At 53.1% G+C, this 18,357-nt stretch overlaps 1 protein-coding gene across 6 annotated transcripts in view; it reads right to left on the reverse strand.

The window, feature by feature from the left end:
* The window catches only part of HOMER2 (homer scaffold protein 2), a 67,537-nt gene that overhangs the window by 12,012 nt on the left and 37,168 nt on the right, over nucleotides 1-18,357 (reverse strand). For 4 of the 6 annotated variants that reach the window (XM_036306318.1, XM_036306315.1, XM_036306313.1 and 1 more), the window contains 2 exons: nucleotides 8,785-8,916; nucleotides 94-186 (listed from right to left, as the gene is read on the reverse strand). In XM_036306318.1, coding sequence (XP_036162211.1) covers nucleotides 94-186; nucleotides 8,785-8,916 — 225 coding nt within the window. The remainder of the gene's footprint in view (nucleotides 1-93; nucleotides 187-8,784; nucleotides 8,917-18,357) is intronic. The other 2 variants (XM_036306316.1, XM_036306317.1) reach the window with 1 other exon arrangement.

Consider the following 18,357-nt stretch of genomic DNA (forward strand, 5'->3'; position numbering starts at 1 on the left):
TGCTGCTGAATTTCCTGTTTCTGGTCAAAGTGACAAGGAACAGGGTCTCGGCCAGGAATCGCCCCGGCTTTATCTTATGGACAAATCACTCACTTGGGAATGGTTACTTGACGTCTCGATTTTCTCCTGCGACTTGTCTCGGGCGAGTCTGGCGGCTTCTTTCACCTCCTGGAACTTCTCTGCGAACTGAACATGAAGAACAGTTACGAAGGGTGTCGTGGCTGACAATCCGCACGCAGCTGTGTTAGCTTGCGTCCGTGTTAGGCCAATCGTTTCGGTACCCATCCTGAAGACGGATTTTACTTGAGATAGAAAAGAAATGGATATAAGAAACGCTTCTTCCGATAAACACCATTGGCCAAAGTCTGACCGGGTCAGTTCTGCAGCTACTGAAGCTAGTGTGATGAGGAAGGACGGAAACAAACACCCCTGGTTAACGGTAACTCATACAAAGGCAAGAAAAGAAGCTTAGTTGTCCCACAGAAGGAATCGGAAGAAAACAATAGCATGTCTAAGGAAAGATCCAAGAACTCTTACAAATCAATGCAATAAAATAAAAATAAAAAACATCCAAAAAGTTAGGGAGGAGACACTGTTCTAGATTTTAAACGCGTAAGATATGAAATACCAAAATGCCAAATAGCAAAATGCACACATACTCTCTCTGACTGAACCCTGTTTTGAATGGACTACCTATAAGCAACAGGGGGAATGTGACCGTGGACTGGACGAGACGACAAAGAAGAATCACTATTAATTTTATTACAAGTGTTGCCCTGCCCGGCTAGTGTGGCTCAGTGGTCGAGCATCGACCCGGGAACCAAGAGGTCACTGGTTTGATTCTCGGTCAGGGAACATTGGTCCCCAGTAGGGGGCGTGCAGGAGGCAGTGGATTGATGATGTTTCTCTCTCATCGATGTTTCTCTCTCTCTATCCCTCTTCCTTTCTCTCTAAAAATCAATACAAATATTACCAAAAAAAAAAAGTGTTTCTCTGGCCGGTTTTCTCAGTGGTTAGAGCAGGGGTGGGCAAACTTTTTGACTCGAGGGCCACAATGGGTTCTTAAACTGCACCGGAGGGCCGGACCAAAAGCATGGATGGAGTGTTTGTGTGAACTAATATAAATTCAAAGTAAACATCATTACATAAAAGGGTATGGTCTTTTTTTTTTTTTAGTTTTATTCATTTCAAACGGGCCGGATCCGGCCCGTGGGCCGTAGTTTGCCCACGGCTGGGTTAGAACATCAGCCCACAGACTAAGGGGTCCACAGGTTTGATTCCTGGTCAAGGACACATACCTGGGTTGCAGGTTCCCCAACCCTGGTAGGGGTGTGTGTGGGAGGCAACCAATGGATGTGTCTCTCTCACATCAATGTTTCTCTCACTCTCTGTCTCTTCCCTCCCTCCTGTTCTCTCTAGAAATCAGTGGAAGAAATATCCTGGGGTGAAGATTTTTTTTTTTAAAAAAAGTGCTAATGGTGTTATGTTGCCGAAACCGGTTTGGCTCAGTGGATAGAGCGTCTGCCTGCGGACTGAGAGGTCCCGGGTTCGATTCCGGTCAAGGGCATGTACCTGGGTTGCGGGCACATCCCCAGTGGGGGATGTGCAAGAGGCAGCTGATCGATGTTTCTCTCTCATTGATGTTTCTAACTCTCTCTATCTCTCTCCCTTCCTCTCTGTGAAAAATCAATAAAATATATTTAAAAAAAATAAATAAATAAAAAATAAAAAAAGTGCTAATGGTGTTATGTTGAAAAAATGTCATTTTTTTAAAGAAATAAATTCTGCAATTTTTAGGCATACAACGCTTTCTTTGATGTCTGTAATTTAACGTACTTCAGCTACAATAAAACATAAAGAAATGTGGCAAACGTTAACAACAAGGTGATGTGTACGCGGGTGTTTATTATACCGTACCTCTCTCAACGTTTAAAAAAAGGTTTTAATATTTTCATGATAAAAAAAAAATCCTTAAAAACCCCAGAACAATCACACCAATCATGACCCACCGTCACTGACAAGGCAACTGATGTTAATTAGCAAGGACATTGTGCGAGCAGAGAACATTCGGTGACAGGCGGTGCCGGCGTGACAAAGCACGAGAGCTGAATGCGGTTGCTGAGAAACAAAAAAGCAAGCCAGTCACAAGGCCACCGACAACGCCGTGGCTTCTGCTAAGAACTCAGGAACCTCTGAGCACAGTCTACCCTCTGAGCACGTTCACACGGCCGACACGACAACGGTGGTCTGCTCGGGGAGCCCTTGCCAGATGGCGGATGCTGGTGAACCGGGCACCCTGGTCGAAGCAGAAAGGTCAGCTTTCTGCTGTTCTGGCCCTTGTGGCCCCTGCAGGCCCATCAGTAAAGCCACAGCCTCCCGGCTGGTGTGGCTCAGTGGTTGAGCATCAACCCATGAACCAGGAGGTCGAGGTCCGATGCCTGGGTTGTGGGTTCGATCCCCAGTAGGGGCTGTGCAGGAGGCAGCTGATCAATGATTTTTCTCTCATCATGGATGTTTCGAGCCCTCTCTCCCTCTCTCTGAAATCAGTGAAAACATATTTTAAAAATATTAAATTAAAAACAAACAAACACAAAGCCACAGCCATGGGGCTTCATATCCCCAAAGTGACATCTTTTGATGACATAATAATGTCAAGTTTTTCAATATAAAAGGAAAAAGAGTAAATCAGAAGGAAAACCGGTGCCTGGGGGAAATATCATAGCTAGGCTATAGGGGCCATTGTCTTCAGTAAAGAAAGAGCTTGTGCAAATTAGAAAATAATATGTTTTTATTCATTTCAGAGAGGAAGGGAAAAGGACATAGAGAAACATCGATGAGAGAGACACACCCATCGGCTGCCTCCTGCACGCCCCCCACTGGGGATCGAGCCCGCAACCCAGGCATGTGCCCTGAATGGAATCGAACTGGGGTCCTCTTGGCCCATGGGTCCGTGCTCAACCACTGAGCCACACCAATCGGGCTGTGCACATTTTTTTTAATAAGAGAAAGTTTATTTAGGAAGTCACAGAGGTAGCGGAAGTGAGCCAGCCTGGCTGTGTAGGCTCAGGAAGCAAGTCACAGAAGCAGAAGGAGGGCCCTTGAAGGGGAGGGGAGAGAAAGGTAATGCTCCTGGGGGGAAGGCGAGGGGGATGGAAAGGCGAGGGGTGCCCCCAAGGGGGAGAGCACCGAGTTTGTGCAAATTGAAAAGGCAATTATACAAACCCCAACAGAGAAACGTCAAGACTCACAAATAAAAAACCACAATAAGTCAGCAACCTACAGAAAAAGGGCCCCGCCTCACTGAAGATGCCAATCGGAATAACGAGGTACCATCCTCTGCCTGCTCAGGCACCACAAACTCACACACCATCACAACGGCCAGGAGCTGGCAGGACACTCCCGGGAGCGCGGGGTATTGGTGCAGCCCCTCGAGAAGCAATTTGGAGAAATGTATCACAAGCGAAAAAAAATATTCATGCCCACTGGCTCGGTGATAACACTTCTGGGAAACTGTTCTATGAAAACAATTGAGAAATATGAAAAAAAAAAGGCCTTCAATAGATTAAGAGCCCAGATTCATTTGTAATAATGAGCACTGGAAGCAATCCAGACGCCCTGGGAGCACGCTCCCCCCCAGCTCCCACTGCGAGAGGAGAAGCACTTGTTAACCAGAGAGGAGCCAGATGGCTCTCCTTTGCTGAAACATCCCTCCTTCCAAGCCTTCAGGTTTATAATACGCCCCCCGCCCCCCTTTATAAAAAAGCACACGTGCTTATACATTTAGAACGCAATGTTAAAAAAATTTTTTTTAGACCTATACTCCCACCACCCAGAGATAAACACTAGCCACGTATCTTTCTGCTATTTTTCTATCTGTATGTATACATCTGTTACACATATTCTCATATGTATATTTTTTATTAATATCAGAGAGGAAGGGAGAGGGAGAGAAGGATAGAAACATCAGTGATGAGAGAGAATCATGGATCGGCTGCCTCCTGCACGCCCCCCACTGGGGATCGAGTCTGCAACCCGGGCATGTGCCCTGACTGGGAATTGGAACCGTAACCTCCTGGTTCATACATAGGTCGACCTTCAGCCACTGAGCCACACCAGCCTGGCCCACATATTTCTTTTCTAAAATGAAGTTATATTGTATCTCACTTTATACTATTTTTGAAATTACTAAGATGACATTAATATCTCTATGTAATTACAGGATCTTCTATTAGATCGCCTGAACTGCTGTACAATATTACCCCAAAGGACCTACTGGCGTTTGTCTAACTAATTTCCTACTGCTGGGCATTTAGGTTGGTTTGGTTTTGGTTTGTTTGTTTTTACTGTTATAAATGATGCTGCAAGGAAAATCCTTATAGCTAAACCTCTGTCCTCAGTTACAATTATTTCCGGAAAATAGATTCCTGTAAATAAAACCCATTAATCAAAGGCTAGTCAAACCACAATGGTGTCTGAAAGGTATGCCCAATTCTCGTCTTTTACTCATTAGGACCATTCTCTGCAGTGGTAATGTAATAACTTTCATCAGAATGAAAGTATCATCATCACCATCACAGAAAACTAAAGACCTTTATTTCATTTTATTTCTGGTTTTTCTGGCCTTGGCAACTGAAGACACGGTGGCAGACACTGCCTAGCTGCTCAGTCAAAGGCCATTTCTCTTTTCTTCCTTTAGCTTCACAGAATCTCAAATTTGTCCGGAGCAGGAAATTTCCTGGTAAATAAAGAATGAGAACTGGCCCTAGCCGGCTTGTCCCAGTGGATAGAGTGTTGGCCTGCGGACTGAAGGGTCCCAGGTTCGATTCTGGTCAAGGGCACATGCCTGGGTGGTGGTCTCGATCCCCAGTCGGGGGTGTGCAGGAGGCAGCCAATCCATGATTCTCTCTCATCATTGATGTTTATATCTCTCTCTCTCCCTCTTCCTTCCTTCCTTAAATCAATAAAAATATATTTAAAAAAGAAAGAAAAGAATGAGAACTGGTCTAAGCCAATCATGGCACCCAATTCTGTACACCCCCCCTCCCTCCGCCCCTTTTTCTGGGGGAGTGGAAGGATGGCCTAGGGACCCAAGACTGACGATGAGACCCAAGGAGTCTGCCCAGGGCGTTTACAGGGAGGCTGTGTGGACCGCCTCCGCCCCCCTGCCATGACGCAGACGTGATGGACAGAGCTGCAGAGGTCATCTTATCACCAGGAGGGAAAGGCCAATGACCGACAAAACACACACACACACAGAGACCTCAGACCCAACGTGGCGGAGCGGGTGCCAGTGTTGGCAGCCGCGGGCCTCCGATTCCTCTTCCGAATGAGAACAGTTCTGTCTGCTTAAGCACCACCATTAGGTTCTGATCCGTGCAGCCAAAGCACTCTAACTGAAACATAGAAGGAAGGATTACTATCCCCCAGGAAAAGAAATGGCCCTTAACTCAGGAGACAGGATGGCATGAGACAGGGCAACGTTCCCACGATGACACTGAGTTAACCATGTGACCGTGAGGACCCCACTTTGAATGACAGATAAAAGAAATGAAATGGGTCAAAACTCAATGCCAGTGTGTGCCAGGGCCTTGACGGGTCGACCACGGGGCCCCAGCACCGCCCCCCCACACCCCCTTCTGCACCCCCGTCACAGCTGTGTGTTCCCTTCTCTCTGCCAGGAATGAGATGGAACGGAACCTAGAAGGTGACATCTCAAGGTCAGATGCCAGAAAGAACCTAAACTTTTTTTTTTTAATCCTCACCTGAGGATGTGTTTCCATTGGTTGTTAGAGAGAGTGGAAGAGAGAGGGAAAGACAGAGAGAAACATCCATGTGAGAAACACATCGATTGGTTGCCTCCTGCACGAGCCTGGAGCAGGGCCCCGGCCGGGGAGGAGCCTACAACCCAGGTACGTGCCCTTGACCAGAGTCGAATCTAGGACCCTTCGGCCTGCAGGCCAGGGCTCTACCCACTGAGCAACACTGTCTAGGGCTAGAACCTAAACTTGCTCGTTCTTACACTTGGCTCTCCTCCCATAAGCACTGGCCTTTGTCAGAACTGGCACGTGCCCCTCCAGCGTCCCTCAGCCGGCTGAGCCAGCACGTCCCTTCCGGAGGGTGGGCAGGCGAGGCCCAGGCTGCCTGTGGGAATCCGTGGCCTCTATTATTTTTGGAAAGCCTCTCTAAAGAGCAGAGAGTGTTCCCATGATGCGCGGTGGTTACGGGGCACAGCGGTCCTTATATGGAAGCCGTAAAGATCAAGGTACCTATTTTCTTCCTGGGGGGTGGAGAGAGGCAGGGTTCTTCAGGGAGAACCTCCACGTGGTGTCCCTTCATCCAGCCTCCTTATGGTGTTTGATTCCCAAGCCCCCTTCCCGGGCTGTGGGTGGCGGCTCTGTGGGGTCAGGCATATCTGGCCACGGCTGCCCCCTCAGCAACACGCCTTGGGAGCCCTTGAGCCCAAGCTCCCCTTGGCCAGCTAATGGCCACTTGCGGGCCTGCCAGCCTCACTTCCTGGTGATTGACCAGCGAGTGGTTAATCGTTCCCTTCACAGAGAAGGGGGGCGCTGATCGGAAACATTCTGAACAAAGGAGACCTCTGGTAAGTCTGTGCGGCAAAGGCAGGCACAGTCACAGAGCCGGGACTCCAGGGATGACTCAGGAAGAGGACTCCTCCGTGAGGACAGGGCGTTGTCGCCTGTCGGGGAGACGTCACAAGTGGCCACGGGTGGAAGCAGCACAGCCAGGGTCTCTCCAGTGCGCAGAGGCACAAACACTGAGCTTTAACAACCTGTTCTGTTTCCGTTTTGAGTTCTTCCTTCTTTTTTTTTCTTTTTAATATATTTTTTATTGATTTTTTTACAGAGAGGAAGGGAGAGGGATAGAGAGCTAGAAACATCCATGAGAGAGAAACATCGATCAGCTGCCTCCTGCACACCCCCCACTGGGGATGTGCCCGCAACCCAGGTACATGCCCTTGATCGGAACCGAACCTGGGACCCTTCAGTCCGCAGGCCGACGCTCTATCCACTGAGCCAAACTGGTTTCGGCAGGTCTTCCTTCTTTTGAGTCTTTTCATTGAAACTTTCCCCCTTTATCCTTCCTACTCTGGTTCCTCCAAAGTTTGAAGAAATGGTTCCAAGCAGCTGGGGGTTGGGGGGGCGGGGGTTCTCAGACCATCCTGGGTGTCTGTGAGCTCAGGCCCTGGGTGGGACCGGGGTGTGTGTGACCTGAGGCAGCCCAGCCAGTGCCCTGTCTCTGACGGGAGCCTCCACGTCTTGCTCTTCCCCAGGGACCTGAGGCTTCCGCCCAATGAGTTGGGGTGTGAGGCAGGTGTGGGAGGGGACCAGCTGGCAGGGGAGGGGTTGTTCCGCCCCCTCCCCCCCACAGACACTAATTCGGGGTGGAAAGGCGGGAAATCCTCACAGCCCACTGTTCTGGTGTCATTCTTGCAAGAAACCAGCATCATTTACACCAGGGGATACTGTGCAGCAATAAGACAGAAGGATCTCTTGCCCTTCGAGACGGCATGGAGGGACCCGGAGAGCATCACGCTAAGTGAAATAAGTCAGTCAGAGAAAGACAAGTATCACGTGATCCCACTCATGTGTGGAATCTAATAACAAAATAAACGGATGAACAGGGTGGATCCAGAGACAGGCAACATGGAACAGAGGGCGGAATGTTGGAGGGAAGGCGGGGGAGGGTGGGTGGGTGGGAGGTGATCAACCAAAGACCTTGTGTGCATAGATGCATGGCCCATGGGCACAGACAATACGGGGCTGAGAGCCTGGAGGGGGGGACTGGGGGTAGGCTGGAGGGGGTTAATGGGGAAAAGGTCCTCTGACATTCTTTCAAGAGGTTCCCGGGTCACATACACCAGCCAGTCTCGCTTGCAACCACCGTATCCTTAGTAACTGCAGGGGGCTCTCCCACCACCCTGAAAGGGAGCCTGTTTTCCCAAAACCAGCTTTCGGCTCCTCTCATCGCCTGGGTGAGGCCCTTTGGTCCCCGAGACCGTGACCAGCGCCGTGTGCGCCTCAAAACCACCCTGAGCATCGGGAGTGTGACCTAGACCCTCGGAGAGGCAGGCCAAGACTATGAACCCTCTTCCTGGAAGAAAACACTGTGACAGCTTAAACAGTGGGGACTAGAGGTTAAGGACTGCTATGAGTCCTGGCCGGTGTGGCTCAGTGGATAGAGCGTCGGCCAGCGGACCAAAGGGTCCCGGGTTCGAGTCCAGTCAAGGGCACGTTCCTTGGTTGCAGGTTCCTCCCCAGCCCGGGCCCTGGTCGGGTCTCGTGCAGGAGGCAACCCATCGATGTGTTTCTCTCACATCGATGTTTCTCTCTGTCTCGCCCTCTCTCTTCCACTCTTTCTAAATATCAATGGGAAAATATCCTCGGGTGGGGATTAACAAAAAAACAAACAAACAAAAAGAAGTGCTATTAGCTGTCACCTCACCCCCTCTCTCTGACTAGAGCTCCAACCAGAGGGTCGGCGGCCGCTGCTGACACAGCCCAGGGAGCAGGGCGGACACGTGCTGAGCTCAGGCTCTGAAGCCGCGTGTCGGACGTGCTTTCCTTTCCCAAGTGACATCTCCATTTCAAGGAACCTGGCATGTCTGAAAGGTCACCTGGTCTGGCAGCCCTGCGGGGCCAGAAGGGGCAGAGCTGCAGGCAGAGGCGTCCTGCACACCGCCAGCTGGCCCTGCCGCCGCACGGCCGGGGGAGGGGGGTACGCGGAGGGGGGGTACACGGGGGGGGGGGGGCAGGGCCACGTTACCTTCGTCAGCTGCTGCTCCGACGAAAACCCCAAACCAAACACCGTGTTGGCTCTGCTGTCGGCCCACTGCCCGAACTTCTGCGACGTTTTGGTGAAAGTCATGTTGGGCGTGATTGTGCTGTTTATAATCACCTGCAGGAAGACAGCCAGAGAGCGGAGACGTGAACACCGCCGTCAGACACCACAGTGACTCTCTGTCTCTGCAGGTAAAGCCAGGACCTGGCGCAGAATGCGGGCCCCCCACCCTCCCCGACCCGGACATCCGTCCCGGCTTCTCGCGCTTCTGGCACCTCCCACGCTGAGTCAGGTACACAGCCACGAAGAGGGGCAACGCCAGAGACTTAAGAACAGACTCTTGGCCTAAAGTAAGAACGTACAAGTTACCAGTGGGGGAAAGTCTCTCCTAAGTCTAGTTTCCAAAATTGCTCTTTATTTGCCCAAAGCTGCCAGGCACCCAATTGCCCCTGACGGCCAGCCAGGTCACACGTTCGCTGAAGAACGTCATGTCGTGCCTTTTTAAGCACCTGGCGCCCCAGTGTCCAGCTCTAACAACTTAGTGTCCATAAGCAATCGGGCCTCGCTGCTTTGCAACAGGGGGGGAAGGATGCACCCCAAGTGGGATGAAATTTGGAGGGTTGATTTACAAAGAGACTACGTATGCAGGCGTGAGCTGGGCGTGGGGAGAGTGAGGGACAGTGGAGGGACCTGGTGTTGACCATCGCCCCACCGTGGCCTAAAAGGACAAGGGAAAGAAGAGGCTATAGAATGTGGCCTGGCCGGTGTGGCCCAGTGGTTGGACGTTGACCTATGAACCAGGAGGTCATGGTTTGATTCCTGGTCAGGGCACACGTCCGGATTGCGGGCTTGATCCCCAGTGGGGGGCCTGCAGGAAGCAGCCAATCCGTGATTCTCTCTCATCATTGATGTTTCTCTCTCTCTCTCTCCCTCTCCCTTCCTCTCTGAAATCAATAAAAATATCTTTAAAAAAAAATCATATCCAGTCCTAGCTGGTTTGGCTCAGTGGATACAGCATCAGCCTGCAGACTAAAGGGTCCCGGGTTCGAGTCCGGTCAAGGGCACATGCTCGGGCTGTGGGCTCGATCCCCAGTAGGGGGCGTGCAGGAAGCAGCCAATCCATGATTCTCTCATCATTGATGTTTCTATCTCTCTCCCTCTCCTTTCCTCTCTGAAATCAATCAATCAATATATATATGATTTATATATAAATAAATAAATATAAATCAATATATATATATTTAAAAAAAGAGGTTATAGGACGTGGAGGGAGAGAGTTCTGGAGAGCAGGCTGCCATGAAAAGAGAGGTGACCTTCAGTGGAAGACACACCAGCAAAGCAAACAGCCTCGCCCCCTTGCCTCTGATCTCCTGCCATCGGCCAAACCCAAGCAGAAGCCAGGGGCCCCGCAGGCCAGCCTCTCGGGGCCGGAACAGGGCAGAGGATGAGTCAGGAGGGGTGGGAGGAGGACTCCCAGCACACGGTGATCACTCGTTCATTCGGCACAGCTTCCTCTCTCCGCCGCACGCCAGGCATGCTGCCAGCACAGACACGAAGATGAATGAGTCCCAATTGCTGCTCTTCACCTTGCAGGAGGCCAGGAAGAGGGTAGAGACAGGTAAACAAATAGTCGCCAAAGAACCGATGTGTCATCAAGTGTCAAGAATAGGCTCCCTCTGACAGAAATCCTTGGAAGCCCTAAGACTCTAAGAAACACTCCAGAAAAACGCCCTTGGAAATCAGGGATTCTTGGACGTCTGCTAAGCAGCATCATCGCTGTGTATAAAACGAGAACTGAGCCTCCCTCAGTCCCCAGGTGCCCCCTCCTCACCCCCATCCCCAGGATGTCCCTCCCACCCACACACCTGCACGGGCAGGCACCACCGAGGCTTGCTCCCCTTGCATGCTGCGGTGGGAATGCCTCTGCCCGCTCATCCCCTACGGACAGGCCTGCTCCCAGGGGCAGGGGGATGGCTTTGGTCCTGGGTCAGCACGGCGACCTCTCCTTCTGTCACCAGCACCAAGGAGCCCAGGCATTTCCCAAACACAACCTATAGGATCCCAGGCGCTGGAGGTCAGCCAAGGAGGCGAAGGAAGCCTTCTCCTCTCACCGGCTGCTCTTGCAATCAATCCCCCAGGCGGGTCCTGCAGGCCTGGCAAAGCCCTGGCTCTCGGACAGCTCACCAAAGGCCCTGGGGCTTTTGGAACTTCCTAGGTCCTTGGGGGAGGCGGGAGGGGGAGGAAGGGGGAGGAGAGCCATCATTTTCTTCTACAGGATCCTTTACACTCCACAACCTCAACGCCCTCACAGAAAGCCTGTCGCTACAATCAGTGAGCCGACCGCTGGCCGCTCTCCCGGGAAACCCAGGGCGCTGACCTTCTCAAAGCAGCCGGCTGACAGCGGGAGCGACCACGCTGCCAAAACGGTCAACCGGACCCTTCTCCCTTCGCTTCCCACGGACACCCTGGGCTGCACGCGTGGCTCAGGCACCGAGACAAGTGCTCCTGCGAAGCTGGACGGGCAGCTCCTCCAGATCCGCTCCTGGGCACGAACCTGCCCTGTCCTCCGGTCCCTGCCTGGCACCGGAAGCACCCTCAGTGCTTCAGTGTTGCTCTGAGGCTCTCTGCCTGTTTCTGACTTTCGCCCTCCTCAGCGTGAATGAGGAGGTGAAAGAAAGCGGGCACCTATGAAAGGCCTTTTGTCTGCTCTGGGTCTGTGGCGTGAGTGCCTGTTCAGGTGTGTCGGGGAGAGGGTGGGGGTGAGGGGATGGGGCCTGGGGCCCGAGGGAGGCTTGGTTCGGGGGCAGGCGCATGGGCCCCCCTCCTGCGAGCCCAGAGAGGACGAGGATGTAAGTCATAAGCTCAAGTTCACTAGGAATGTGGAAACGGAATCACCATTGTTTGCTGCTGTGGTTAATCCTCGCAGAGGATATTTTTCCATTGATTTTTAGAGAGAGAAGGGAGAGGGAGAGACAGAGGCACACATCGACGTGCGAGAGACATCGATGGGTTGCCTCCTGCACGCGCCCCGACCAGGGCCCGGGGAATCTGCAACCAAGGTTTGTGCCCTTCACCAGAATCGAACCCGGGGCCTTTCGGTCCTTGGGCCGATGCTCTATCCACTGAGCCAAACCGGCCAGGGTGAAACTATATTGCCATTACATTCAGAATATGTCTGATGATACGAAGTAAGGGTCGGGCGAGGATGTGGGGCAACGGGAGCTCCTAGAACGGCAAAGCCACTGCGGAAACCAATGTGGCTTCCTGGGATCACGTGAAAAGGCCACATTCCCCTCCACCCACAATCCCAGACCTCGGCGTACACCTGAGAGAAAGCTTCGCGTGGGGAAAGCAGGGCAAAGGGACACGGGCGATCACAGGAGCCGTGTCTGCAAAAAGCATGCCCACCGCCAGCAGAAGGCACCAGCTGGGATGCGTCCATGCAGTGCAGTACTGCCCAGCGGTGGACATGAACCAAGGCTGCAGGCACCAACCTGGCTGAATCACACGAACATTTAACATGACGTAAAAAAAATAAACAGGAAGTCACAAAAGCAGACATACAGTATAGGTCTCCAGGACAATCCTATGTACACAAAAGCCTAAAACACCCAGAACGAAGTAATATAATACCGAGCACAGGGATCCACCAACTAGTATAGCCCCCTGGCCAAGTAAGTGCACCTGCGGTCTGCTTTTGTAAATAAAGTTTTATTGGCACATGGCCACAGCCATCCGTTTACACACTGGTCTGTGGCTGCGGTTCTTGCTACAAGAGAAAGCTGATTGGCTGCCACGGACTATATGGCTCATTAAAAAATTACTACCGGTCCCAGCTGGCTTGGCTTTCTCTCTCTCTCTCTCCCTCTCCCTTCCTCTCTGAAATCAATAAAAATATATTTAAAAAACAAAATGGGACATAGGTCCCCCACACTCCTCGTCATGGAAAGTCTTTCCCACGCCCAGGGAGGGGGAAGTTGGAGGAAGCTGGATGTTTTCCACCGGAGGCTGGGACCCTGTTGCAGCCGTTGGAAGCCACGCTGCCGGCTTCCAGAGCAGATGTCAACAGATGCTTCTGTCCTTTGCCGCTCGCCACAGTCAGGGAAGGAAAGAAGCCAACATGCGCTGAAAACCTACTGTGTGCCGAGAACCTAGCATGTGCTTGCTCCCTGAACAGAAGGTGCCTGTATTTATCCAGAAGAGGACACTGTAGTGATGGGCGGGGGGACCCCGACGGTGATTTTGGAAGCCGTTTTGCATTTCCAAGAGAAAACCCCACGCAAGTCAGATTTCAGAGGCGTCGAGCCTCCCAGGGTCCCCGCCAGGCAGTGCTGGCTGCCCGGGGCGTTGCTGAACCCTTGTAGAACGGGTGACCTTGAAGGTCTCTCCCAGTATGGGTTCCTGTGATCCTATAAATAATGAGAGCCACGGGCGGCGGCGCCGTCCAGAGCTCCCAAAAGAAACGCCTGCTCCAGGCCCATCTTGTGCACGGGCGCAGCCGCGGCTCCCGAGGATGCGATGACTAACCCGGCCTGTGCGAGCGCCAGCAGCACCGTGAGATCGAGGGCCGACGGCTCGGTGACCACACGCTCTGGAAACGGAGCCCTTCAAACCCGCCGTGGATCGCACGCCCGGCTGTTGGTGCTGCCACGACTCGTATCAGGGCTCCGGAAGCTGGGTCTGCGAGGCACCCGCAAGGGGCTCCCAGCCATCCACGCGCACGGCCCACCTGGGTGACGGTCCGAGGCTCCCATCCTGGTTCCCTCTAGCGCAGTGGTTCTCAACCTTCCTGATGCCGTGACCCCATGTTGTGGTGACCCCCAATTTCATTGTTACAAATGGAACATAATGAAAGCGTCGTGATTCATCACAAAAACAATATGTAATTATATATGTGTTTTCCGATGGTCTTAGGCGACCCCTGTGAAAGGGTCGTTCGACCCCCAAAGGGGTCGCGACCCACAGGTTGAGAACCGCTGCTCTAGGCAGTGGCCCTACCCCTGCCCACTGTCCTCCTGTGGACACGGCACGGCTGGCACAGGCCCGGGGAGCACGCGGCCAGCTTGCCCTCATCACCTAACTGCCCACCCACTCACTCTGGCATTGCTCACGCTGGCTGGGGGCTGGGACTCCAAAGACCAGTCAGGCCTGCTCCCCGGGCCTCAGAGAGGGCAGTGATGGGGCAGCCGCACACGGTGTCTCCAGCAGCAGCTGGGACTGGAACAGTGTCTCTGAGGAGAAGCAGCCTCTCAGCGTTTCAGGAAGAATGAACAACGGGTCTGAGCCCAGATTCGTCCCATGATGAGCCGCGTCAAGAGACCTTCACGCATCCTTCCCCCAGTAAACACGGTGCAGGGCTGGACCGAGCGAGGAGCCTGCCTACCCTGTTTTCAGCCACAGCTGCTGGAGCCGCTGGCTGCCCCTCCTCCCGGCACGGGCCTGTGCCCTGCGGGCTACCTGTGGCTGACTCAGCAGCTCAGTGTGCTGTGACCTTTGCTCACAACAACCTCCAAGTCCCTTCCACACCAGCAACTTCCACTTGGATGGTGGGGCAGCTTCCCTGCCAGCCTCTTACCTTGGGGGGGGGGGGGGCAGCTGGCCCAGGAGCAGCAGGCAGAGGCGCCAGGTCATGGGCCTGATGTGGCCGGGCCGACAGGGAGCGGCAGGACCTGGGCCCCAGACCTGCCCAAGGCAGAGGTGCAGCCCGAGGCTCAGGACACAGCCCCAAAGGCTAGAAGCATCTGTCATCTCAGTTCAGATCAACATTTGGGGATCACAGGCCTAAAACAGAGTGTGTTGTCCCGATGTGGCACTGGGGGGGTGGGGGGGGGTCAGGGGATGGCCAAGGGCAGCAGACAAGAGCCCTGTCAACGCATCACTGGGGACACCGCCCCCTATTCCAGTCCCCGGGAAGGAAGGAGGTCCGTCTGGCTTCTGCAGGCAGGGTGGAGGCTGGGGCTGGGGGGTTGGGATCTTGGTCGTGGGTGGGGAGGGGGAGGCCGTAGATACTAGACAGTAACAGCTGCTACCACGCTGTGGGGTCACCATCCTGGGCTCCTCTCCACTCTCCATACCCCGGCTGAGCTTGCGGCAGCTGCAGGCACAGGGTCCGATCTGGGCCTAGGCTGCTGGTTTTATATAAAGGCCCAGCGGGCGGAGGTGGCGTTGGGACCTCCAGTCCTCAGGGCCCTTGCTCCCCATCCTTGTCCCCAAGTGGCAGCCACAGTAATTAAATGACTAAGGCCCACCCGTCCCCACCTTCCCACCTGGGCCTTTGCTCCCACAGAAAATATTCCCTTTTGCAGAAGGCGGCCCTGTCGTGGTCGTGTGCCTGGTGGTCAGGCAGGAACTCTGGGGGGGGGGGCTCCGGGAAGGGCAGGCGGCAGGTGCCATAGGAGGGGTGGTCGGAGAGCCACGGGCTCCCTCTCTGAATCCCAGGGGGCCCCCATGGCCGGGGTTTCCAATGCCCACTTTTTAGGTGACTCCGTGACTTGACGGATCCCCCACACTGAGTCTAAATTAGCCCCATTCTGCGGCGAGGGGTCAGCCCACCTCCCTACACCCCTTTGATTTCTCGCAGCTGACACGTCTGGCCGGGACCCAGCACGCTGTCACAGCCTTCGGGACCTGAGAGCTGCGAGATGCAGTGGCTGACACTTTGACAGATTACTGAAAGCCCAGCTAACGGGACTGAAGCACTTCCTCTAAGAAAGCAGCTTTATCTTAGAGCCCCATCTATCCTCAGATAACTCAACTGACAACAGTGCAAACGCATCTGACGGATGGCGGATGAAGTGACAGAATCAATAAAGGGAAGCAGGAGGGGGGGGGGGGGCGGGCCTGACTCACCAACCCTATCGGGACATCCTGGCGGAGTCCGGAGACTCCGGCTCCAAAGCCCAGAGCGGGGACGTGGCAACACAATACGACTGTGGTATCACCATCTCTCCCAGAAGAAAAAAAACAAAGGCACCTTTCAGACATTCAATCCAACACACACGTGCTGCCTGCCGCGTGCCAGGCCCTTTCACGCATCCTGCACGCTCGCCAGAACCCGGCCCCGTCTTGCCGTCCTGCCTGCTTAGACGGGAGCACCAGTTCCTGCGTCTCCGTGGGCACGCTGGCCGGACCAGCTGTTTCTACCCGACGCGTGGCCTGCACGACGCGGTGCCAGGAGGCTCCCCTGCCAGCCGGGGACGCCTGCTGCGGCCTGAAGGACCTGGGCACAGGCAGCAGCCTGCCAGGCCGGGGCACCGCCTCTCCCTGACCTCAGCTGTAAAGTGAGGACTCGAGGCTCCCTTCCTGCCACGGAGGAAGGGTTGTGGCAGCTGGGAGGACGAGAGAGTATCCCGGGGCCGAGCTGCCTTAATCAATCTAAGCCGCCTTTATCTAAGAGGAGGCCCAGAGAACACAGGCTGAGGGGAGAATTTTGCCTTAAAACAGGAGCCTCATCAAGAGATCAGCCCGGCTGGTGTGGCTCAGTGGTTGAGTGTCAACCCATGAACCAGGAGGTCACAGCTGGATTCCTGGTCAGGGCACATGGTGTGGGCTCGGTCCCCGGGGGGGCGTGCAGGAGGCAGTGATTCTCTCTCATCATTGATGTTTCTCTCTCTCTCCCTCTCCCTTCCTCTCTGAACTAAATAAAAAATATATATATTTAAATATATTTTATTGATTTTTTACAGAGAGGAAGGGAGAGAGATAGAGAGTTAGAAACATCGATCAGCCTCCTCCTGCACATCTCCCACTGGGGATGTGCCCGCAACCCAGGTACACGCCCCTGACCGGAATCGAACCCGGGACCCTTCAGTCCACAGGCCGACGCTCTCTCCACTGAGCCAAACCAGTTCCGGCAATAAAATATATTTTATAAAAAGAGAGACCAGGAGGCACCAGCAGGCTCTCATGCCTTTCCTTGGGGGTGGAAGGGGCTGGCCTTCCACTGGGGGCTTTCAGAGCCTTCTGGTCCACGGTTGAGGTTGAGGCGGGAGGAGCCAATGAGCAGGCCCCATTCTACTCCCAGCCTCCAGCCCCCTGCTGCCGACTGCCTGGGAGTGCTGACCTGGAGGCCGCGGGCAGGATGGACTGCAGGTGGGAGAGGAGGCCAGTCCGGAGACTATGCAAAGCTCTGAGCAAAACTGTTCCAGGAAAAGAGTTATGGCCTTGAATCAAAATATCAGGCATGAATGTGAGACACAAAAAATTGCTCTGACGGATTCAAAAGGGAATGACTTTAGGCTCTTTCATTTTTTTGTTTTGTTTTGTTAATCCTCACCTGAGGATATTTCCTCGTTGATTTTAGAGCGAGTGGAAGGGAATGGGGAGGGACAGAGAGAAACATCGATGTGAGAGGCACATCGATGGGTTGCCTCCTGCACGCACCTGGGCCCGGGCCCGGGGCAGGGGCTTGAGCCTGCAACCGAGGTACGTGCCCTTGACTAGAATTGAACCCAGGACCCTTCAGTCCACGGGCCGACCCTCTGTCCCTTGAGCCAAACCAGCCAACACTAGGCTCTTTCTTCTCCTTTCTTTCTTCCAACCTTCTTTCTTTTCTTTTTTTTCAGTCGAAGTGATTGAGAAATGGAGGTGAAGAGGTGGTTTAGAGGGGAATTCAGCTTCAGATACATTTCATTTCAGGCGACAGCAGATAATCCACGTAAGAATGTCCAGCAGGATGAAAACAGATGATAAAGCATCAGGACAGTTTTTTCTTTTGCAAATCTGGTAATACTTCTACTGCTCTCCCTTTTTATCCTGCTTCCATATAATGTGGCAAAAATATCAAGGCAGAGAGCAGAATAATGAAAGTAACCAGGAAAAAAATGTATTTCAAGAAATATTCCAAATCACGTATTAAAATCAACTCCTGTGCCTAAGAACACCAACACCAGACTAGGTATGATACCCAGCGCTGGCAAGGGTGGCATCCTCAGACATGCTGGGAGACAGGCCTCTTCGGGGAGCAAGCTGGCAACATCCATCAAGAGCTATAACAGGTTGAATAGACATTTCTCCAAAGCGGACATACCAATGGCCAAGAGACACATGAAAAAATGTTCAAAGTCACTAATCATCAGAGAAATGCAAATTAAAACCATAATGAGTTATCACCTCACACCTGTCAGAGTGGCTATCATCAACAAATCAACAAACAACAAGTGCTGGCAAGGATGCGGAGAAAAGGGAACCCTCGTGCACTGCTGGTGGGAATGCAGACCGGTGCAGCCACTATGGAAGACAGTATGGAGTTTCCTCAAAAAATTAAAAGTGAAACTGCTGTTGACCCAGCGATCCCACTTCTGGGAATATATCCTAAAAACCCCAAAACACCGATCAGAAAGGATGTATGCGCCCCTATGTTCATAGCAGCGTTATGTACAATAGCTAAGATTTGGAAACAGCCCCAGTGCCCATCAGTAGATGAGTGGATAAAAAAGCTGTGGGACATTACACTGTGGAATACTATGCAGCTATAAAAAAGAGGAGTCCCTTACCCTTTGGGACAGCATGGAGGGACCTAGAAAACATTACGCTGAGTGAAATAAGCCAAACTGAGAA

Source organism: Myotis myotis, unplaced genomic scaffold (assembly GCF_014108235.1).
Source record: "Myotis myotis isolate mMyoMyo1 unplaced genomic scaffold, mMyoMyo1.p scaffold_m19_p_40, whole genome shotgun sequence".
In the NCBI taxonomy this organism is placed as follows: Eukaryota; Metazoa; Chordata; class Mammalia; order Chiroptera; family Vespertilionidae; genus Myotis; species Myotis myotis.